The following is an 8,767-nucleotide window of genomic DNA, read 5'->3' on the forward strand; positions in this document are numbered from 1 at the left end:
TACGTGTAGTTACTGGAGGTCAATCTCCTGCAGTCCTGGTGTTCACCACATCAGTGTTCATGCTGCTGGTCCAATATGCAGTCCAATACTGCAGCCTTTTGACAGGGAGCGCGCATCCAAATTTACCCTCCCGCTGCGCTCGCTCCCCTTGCCTTAAAAAACCTCGTGCACGGCTGAAGGTCACTTAAACACAAAAGGCTTTCAGCGCTGCGGTCCAATATAGCGCATGCGCGCTGCCGGAGGACTACTTCGCAGACTGCAATATGGCGAGAATGCCTGCCAGCGGAGACACGGAGCAGGGGCAGAGCTGCCCCGAGAGGAGCAGAGGAGAGGAATATGAGGAGGAAGATGAAGATGAGATACAGGAAGTCCAGATCACCGGGGAGGAAGAGGACGAGGAGTCCGACAGAGATGGTGTGGAGCTGGAGTGGGAATCTGGGGACACAGTGCTGCTGGACTCCAGCGGTTCTAGCGCGGAGATACAGGCGGTCGTTATGCGGAGTATGGACCGAGGAGAGGAGGAGGGGGAGGCGGACCCTTTCAGCAGCAGCATGCCCGCTGGGCTGGAGGCTCATCTAGAGGGAGACATTCAGCGGACAGACCGGAACAGGCTGAGTGAGAACACGCGTCTGGCCACCCGGTATGCGGTGAGGATCTTTCGGGAGTACCTGAGTGAGAAAGCCCAAAGTCCAGACTTTGAAACTCTGGATAAGGAGTCGCTGTGCGCGGTCCTGCGCTCCTTTTACGCGGGGGCGCGCTCCAAAAGTGGACAGTTGTACAGCAAGTCGTCCCTCATCAGCATCCGGAGCTCCCTCAACCGGTACCTGAACGAGCCGCCCTACTGCCGCACATTGGACCTCACCAAGGACCCCGAGCTGCGCAGCGCCAACCTGACCCTGGCCGCGGTCATCCGGCGGCTGGAGGAGCAGGGCGCCGGTCCCGTGGTGCAGAAACAAGCCATCACGCGCTCGGACCTGCGGAAACTGTATGACTCCTCCGTGTTCAACACCGACACACCTTTCGGGCTTCTCAACAAAGTCTGGTTCGAGACCTGCATGTATTTCTGCACCCGGGGCCGGGAGAACCAGCGGGAGTTGGAGGAGGACTCGTTCGGTCTGGCCGTGGATGAGGACGGGAGGAAGTTTGTGTATTTTAAAGCTCTCGGGCCGTACCACAAGTCCCGCTCCGCCGCCTGGACCAGGAAGCGTCCGGACTCAGACGAGGACACTCTACCCCGGATGTACGAGACCGGCTCGGAGCAGTGTCCGTACGCCAGCTTCGTCCGGTACGTGTCCAAACGGAACCCGCTGTGCAGGGCGTTCTTCCAGCGGCCCCGGGACCACTGCTGCGCGAGCGACATGACGTGGTATGAGAACAAAGCTATCGGAAAGAACTTGTTGGGCACGAGGATGCAGATGATGTCGCGCGCTGCCAAACTCTCAAAGACCTACACCAACCACTGCATCGGCGCCGTCTCCATAGCAACGCTCAACAGCATCGTTGGCGCCACGAGCTCCAGGCCGACGACGACGCTTTACGTTGCCTCGGAAACGGTCAACGGTCACGCGCAGTCCGACATCCAGCTCGTGATCCCGTACCTCCGCCTGGTGGCTGACGGTGAAGATGTGAAGCCGCTTCGTGGGGCAGGTGCAACGATAAACACATCAAAAACGATGGATAGGGTCCGCGAGGAGGACTCGGGGGCTCCACACGCCAAGAGGCTGTGCGTGCGCCCCGGGACACGTGCGGAGACGCCGATGGAGAGGAATGAGAGCGAGTCGGATTCCCTTGATCGTCCGCAGCCCGGTGCGCGGTCCCCCTCGGCGCCCACACAGGTAACAGAGGACACGTGACCTCTCCCGCATCAGCACCACATGTCTCCTGTTTGTGTGCACATAGATTCTGTTTTTACAAACTGAGCTCATGACGTCCCCCCCCCCACGCGCACCCTCTGTTCAAGAGGACGTGTTCTCTGTGAATTACGTGCACGTGTGTAATGAATTACAGTGTACTCAACATGAACGTGTTATAGAATAAGAGGGATCAAACAGCTTAGATACGATTTTTTAAAAGGGCAATAGGAGGCTATTTGTTTCAGTTTGCGCATTGGCACAATGGTTGTGACCAGGGCAGGGGTGGAAGAATAATTTTTTACTTTAGTAAAAGTACCACAACCCAAATACAAAAATACTTCATGAATAGTAAAAGTCCTTCATTCAAAATGTAGTAGCCTCTACATATTAGTGTAGCCTATTTAAAGTCACATCTCTCACAATGCAGTGGGGCAACTTTCAGAGTTACTATTATATTATGAACCATTATTACTGATGTATCATTTAATTGATTTAAAGTAGAAATGAATAAACAAATAAAATCTATTAAAAACTGTAATGTAATGTAAAAATATTATATATAAGTACAAAAGTTCCTCAAATGTTTACTTTAGTGCAGCACTTGAGTACAAACACTATATTCCACCACTGATCTGACCACAAGTGCTGGTGATGATTCCTGAATTTTAAAAATGTTTACAGCGTTTATAGCCCATATGGGAAAGTTTTGAAAAAAAGTTCCTAAAACAATGAGCTTCCAAACTCTCTTTGGGTTTGTCCCTACAGGTAACACCGCTCATATTACAGAGACATTTGATCCATTGTTATTGATAACATTTATTTAACTGCAGCCTATCCTTATTGAAGCTGCACTAATCCTTATATTGATATGTGCAGTCTTAAGGTAGTGGAGTGACAGATGGATTAGTACTGACAGTCTGTAGAGAAGTGTGACGCTTTATTTACCTTATTTTCCAATACTTTGGTGTTATAATCTAAAGTAATGCCCTTACGCCTACTGCTGCTGTTGGATGACTGTTCTAAAGTGAGTATGGGTATCCGGTCTCTGTTGACGTTTGACTACCACACTAATTTTACCCCACGTGTGCTTGGTGTCCCAGGACAGCCGTGGCAGCAGCAGTGTGTGCAGTCAGCAGCGGCTCTCTGTTTCTCCTCTTGGCTCAGCCGGCATCCCCACAGCAGCCCAGCTCACCAAAACAAACGCACCTGTCCACATCGATGTGGGGGGACACATGTACACCAGCAGCCTGGCCACCCTTACAAAGTACCCTGGGTCACGGTGAGAACACAGTACACATCCTCTATACTGTTCACATAAGCTTATATCAAGGTGTTTGGTATTGTCACCATCATTTATCCATTAATAAACATTCCTGTTATGCTGTGTTCTAAGACAAACCAAAACTAATAACACTCACTCACCAAATCCAAAAACTAGGGCGCTGAGCTTTGTCGTGCCAACAAGTTTAAAGTCTGGAACTGGTTCATACCATGACATCTGAAAGCATAATGACAGTGAGAAACATTTATTTTATATCTGGGATGAGAAAAGAAAAGAAAACGCAATTGCTATTGACGGTAGTTGCTAATTAAAAACATTGGGCGTGTAACTGAGGTCTTGTTGCGTGCTAGCTCAAATTCTCTCTGACCAATCAGGGATCTGCAGTTCTTTTCACTTAGCCATTCAAAATCCACTCAGCTCATTTGCAAAATCAGCAGATGTGTTTCTTAAAAAGGTATCTATCCACAGTGGAAAAACCAAAAGAGCAAGCCAAGTGGAGAGGAGGGGTACCGTGCAGTGGACACACCTTTGGAAGAAGAGTTCTCCGTTTCATCTCTGTTTCTTCTGGCAGGATCGGGCGTCTGTTTGATGGCACGGAGCCCATAGTTTTGGACAGTCTGAAGCAGCACTACTTCATTGATCGGGACGGCCCTATGTTCCGCTTCATCCTCAACTTCCTCCGGACCGCAAAACTCCTCATCCCTGATGACTTCAAAGTGAGTGTCTGTCTAGAGCTGTGATCAGGTACTGCCACAGTTTAACACCGCAGTATCTGAACATGGAGACCAAGAGACTGAGGTGTCCAGACAGGAGGAAGAGTATATGGTCACACATTAAGAAGAGCTACAGAAACCATCCTGAGAGTGTATGATGTTATAGTTACCACATGGCTCAGAACTTTTCAGGCATCCTGTCCATCACAATGTTGTAATGTCAGTCACTGAACAGGGCACAGGACTTTGAACTAAAAAGCATGCTTTTGTTGGATGTAAGTCGTATGATTTCCTTACTGCAGTTCCTTTCAATATGGCATGGAATTAAATGAAAATGGACAATTTTGAATCATAATTTTATCGTCACACAAGTGCAAAGTTAAATTTAGTACATTCAACCCATGCTAGTTAGGTGCTGTGGGCAGCTATTATATACAGAGCGCCCTGGAAGCAGTGTGGGGGTCCGGTCAGGGACTTCAACCAACGACACTCCCAATGCCAAGCTAAGCATGCACTAAGATCCAACAGCTCACAACAAAGTCAAGGCCCAGAAGAGCCCAGCTGGCTTTAGGCTTAATTTGATCACAAATGATGAACTATGCCGCCCCAAAGCTCCTTCGGGTAAACTGACGGCAAATGAACTGGGGCTCAGTCCCTGCTGCAGCGGACGCAGGTTCAAATCCGGCCTGCAGCCCCGTTACCCTTAATTCTCTCTATCGTTACATATTAAAGGCTGAACTGGACTTAAATATTGTCTATTTGATTAACAGTCACATTTGGTAATTATTATGATCAAAATATTGAACTCTCAAATATAATGAAAAGCTTTAATTATGACCGTGTCCTTTCTTATTTACGAGGATGAATACTCAGTTAAATGTATTGTTTAGATTAGCAATTTTGAAAAACAGACAGGAGCACCAGGAGGAAGCTTAGCAATGAGCATTAGTGGGCAGAGAGTGCGAAAATGGCAGCCACAGACTGTTTTTGTCAGAGCATTTGATTTATTGGTTGCTGTCAGTGTAAAGACCCATTTTTTTTAAATATGAAAGAAAAATCTCGAAAATGTATTGTACTGTATCGCTGTACAATGAAAAACGTTTTGCTGCTGCCCCCCTTCGCAGCATAACATTGTTAGCTTCCTTTAGGTAACACTGCCTATAGAGTTGTACATCAAACAACTTTAAAACACCCAAACTATTCTTCTAATGTATGTGTTTGTGGGCTTTTGCTTCTTTGTTGTTTGTTTATCTCCTAGCTTTTTTTCTTTCTTTGTTACCTCCGTATGTGTGTATATCTCTCAGCTTGTCTTCACCTATTGTATGTGTGTTTTCTGTGTGTGTGTGTTTGCAGGAATACTCACTGCTGTATGAAGAGGCCAGCTTCTTCCAGCTGACTCCTCTGCAGGCTGCTCTGGAGTGTTGGAGGATGGAGCAGGACTGTGCGGGTGTGTCCCCAGAGTGTGAGTGTGTGGTGATTCATGTGGCTCCAGAGCTCGGTGAGAGGATCAGCGTGAGTGCCCGCCGGGCCACCATCGAGGAGGTCTTTCCTGAAGTCAGAGACGCCATGTCCAGTTCCGGGAACACCAGCTGGAGCCAGGAGTCCACAGACATTGCTCGCTTCCCACTCAACGGATACTGCCACCTCAACTCTGTCCAGGTACTGGCTTAGTTTCTTTTAATTTCGGTGAGCAACTAATGACATACAACAACAATGACTGATATTATAGGCCCTGCTTTAAAACATTTGCTCTTGGCTCTCACCAGCGTGACCATTTATAAAACTACAATAGTGATCAATAACAAAAGGAACCATGGATGTATTTTGTCATGTATATATCAAGAATAAGATTAATTTCCAAGTTACTGTGGAACATTTAACTAATGATCTTTCGCATGCACTGTAACTCCATAAAGATTTCCAATTATTAAACAGAAAACATAAATGATTTAAACAGTCTGAGAAACTTACATACCAATTTTCTCATGAGTGTGCGCCTCTCCTTAGACCGTACTAATAACTATTTATTGATAATAGCCAATAATGTAAGCTATTTTAAATTCAGGATCTCTCACTTACATTTAATTTTACCAGCCATAAATTGAAATTGTTTTCATAACTTTATTGTAGTTAAAACGTGCACTGTGGAGTTGTATAATCTTGTCTCTTCATTAGCTTAAAGTCAGCCCGTTCCTTCCCCGGAAAGGACAAATCAAACTGTAGATAGGGGACAGATCAAACTGTAGATAGGGGACAGATCAAACTGTAGATAGGGGCTTTTACGTACATCAATGGGCAATTTAGTTCTCAGCTGGAAAGGAAGGGGTATTCACTTGTTTGCAATCTACAACCTCAACACTAGATGGCACTATAAGTAAATCCTACACACTGCTCTCTTAATTATTTGTTTCTATAAAATACATTACTTCTTGATTTAAACATTTTAAAATGATTGTATATTTTACTTCTCATCTCTCAAATCATGAACAACGACTGTACTGAGTCACATTCGTTTTTTTACATTTGTTATGTTGCAGCCCTTTGCTAGAATTAATCAATCTATACTCAAAAACGCATATTGACAAAGCAAAAACAAATGTAATACATTTGGTATATATATTCTAAGAAACACTGATCATCATCATATCGACATAAGCATTAACTACTTAATTGAAGCACCTTACCAGTGATGATAGCCTCCAGTCTGGATTCCATTCTTCTCTGCAGATCTTCTCCAGCCTTGTCGCATTGAATCGATTTTTCATTAATTAAATTACAGATCAATATTCAGTCAAAAAGCCGCGAATGAAAACGTTGACAATGAGCCGATGAATTTCAAAAGTGGAGATGAATTGACACATTTCATTACTGTATGTCTGTGTCACTTTGTCTCAAGGGAAATATCAGTGAAACAGAGAGAGCCAGAGAAGCTCCTGAGGGCAGACTGAGATAATGTCACCATGCTGTTCCCTTCAGTAGGGAGGGGAGGGAGAGACAAACTAATGGATTGCTCCTGAATGTTGGTGTTTCAGGCCACAGGCTGGTGGACTTTACCCAGACAGCATGAAGAGTGACCCTCTTAATCAGCTATGATCAACACATTTAAACACACAAACACCAATGCAGGCTTCACCAGGTACATTACAGAGTTACACATTAATCATAGAATGTTTTTCTTCTTTTGCATTTACACTGACCACATGTAACTGGCAATATCATTTTAGGATAGGTACCATCACATTTCCTCTTCTGGAGAAAATGTATTGATTTATTGATTTTACTGTCCACCAGTTGTAGACAGTGCACTGTACTTTAAGAATGAAATACAAATGAAGAAAACATGTTGACCAATTTCTATAATGTGCAAAGCTCTCAGAAAAAAAAGGTTGGAAGTGAGAATAAACAACCAAATAGCCTACCAAAGAACAAGCAATTTTTTTTGCTGCTTTCCATTCCTGTATTTGGTGGTGTTTCCTATCTTTGTTTCATTGTCTGCCGGCTATGTATGTTTATCCCCTGCCTTTATCCATTGACACCAACTAGCTCACAGCTTGGAAGGTATTCATCTTAATAAATAAGGACGCTGACAACATAAAAGTAAAAGTTCTCTTTCGGGACTCAAATTGACTAGAGTTGACATGAGCTCTATTCTGGTGCAGGGGCAACAATCTGTTAAAGGGGCCATATTTGTATTTGGTGCCTCTACTGTGACATGTTCACATGCTTTAATGTTCAAAAAGCTCTTTATTTTTCTCATACTTCCTGTGCTGCAGCACCTCATTTCACCCTCTGTCTGAAACCAGAGCCCAGTCTGCTCTGACTGGTTAACTGGTCAGCTATGTTATGATTGGTCGACCACTTCTTGGTGAGAAACACCCTCTTTCTCAATGTCGAGTATACCTGCTGCAGAGCCACTATTTCAAGTATACTACGTCATCGAGTGGCGCCTGTTTAAATGCATGTTAAAAGCCCAGCATTCGGCGCCACTCGATGACGAAGTATATGAAATAGTGGCTCTGCAGCAGCTCTACTCGACTCTGAGAAACGGCCCTCAAACTACTACTACTACTGCCTGGTTCCTCAGGCTCTCTGCATCAGCTGTGTTAAGAGATGAGCTCCTTTTCACTTCTGAATATGCATAAAGCAAAGTCATGAACACCTTCTTTTTCAGATGATACAGTTAATACAGAGGTTCAGAGAGCAGAAAGGACATCATCTCACCTGTAGATATGTTTCTGGTGTCATACTCTCTCTGCAGAAAACAAGAACTTGTTGTATCTTGGAGAAGAATGTTTTTTGTCCTTCGGGTGAGTAAAGTAGAAGGTCAATACTTTGTCAATGTGGAGATAGCTTTCCATTAACCTGTTTGAGATCTCTTACCTAAGCTTTGTGTTTCGGTTCATTGCTCCAAGAGTTTCTATCACAAAGCAGTACATTAACACCAATCACATCATTAAAAAGGCAGCGCTAAGACTGCTCCTTTTTCACTTTTATGAAGTAATCTTGTTACAGATATGGGCATCTGTTTAATGCCTGCTATATAGTGACGCCTGTTGGCGCTTTGGTAAACTGCATGCTGACACAGGCTTACGCTTTGATGTACTACATGCGCAGACGCGGGAGGGTACATGTGATGGAGTTGTGAGTTACTGAAATAAAGCTGCAGACTGAAACAAATCCCTCATCTACGAGTTCAGACGGTCAAACTAAGAAGAAACGTACTCAGAGTGACACAAACGCCTCCAACATCATTGGCTGTGACCATGCTTCATTGCCTCAGTTGATTCAACTAGCAACTGCCGTGGCATCATTTCAATAATCTGCTGCAATGTTACCAGAGTTGCATTCATTTTTCCGCCAATATCTTGTATTTATGATGGGAGAGTGGCACCACTGCGCAAAGTCTTCTTCAGCACATC

General features: G+C 44.8%; 1 protein-coding gene across 1 annotated transcript in view; it reads left to right on the top strand.

The window, feature by feature from the left end:
- Positions 1–264: 264 nt before the first annotated feature.
- Positions 265–8,767, top strand: part of LOC104958116 (uncharacterized) — a 10,425-nt gene continuing 1,922 nt past the window's right edge. The window contains exons 1-4 of the mRNA XM_010785824.1: positions 265–1,835; positions 2,954–3,132; positions 3,707–3,851; positions 5,202–5,507. Coding sequence (XP_010784126.1) covers positions 273–1,835; positions 2,954–3,132; positions 3,707–3,851; positions 5,202–5,507 — 2,193 coding nt within the window. The 5' untranslated portion in view covers positions 265–272. The remainder of the gene's footprint in view (positions 1,836–2,953; positions 3,133–3,706; positions 3,852–5,201; positions 5,508–8,767) is intronic.

The sequence above is a fragment of the Notothenia coriiceps genome, unplaced genomic scaffold (genome assembly GCF_000735185.1).
Source record: "Notothenia coriiceps isolate Sejong01 unplaced genomic scaffold, NC01 NC01_scaffold00000959, whole genome shotgun sequence".
In the NCBI taxonomy this organism is placed as follows: Eukaryota; Metazoa; Chordata; class Actinopteri; order Perciformes; family Nototheniidae; genus Notothenia; species Notothenia coriiceps.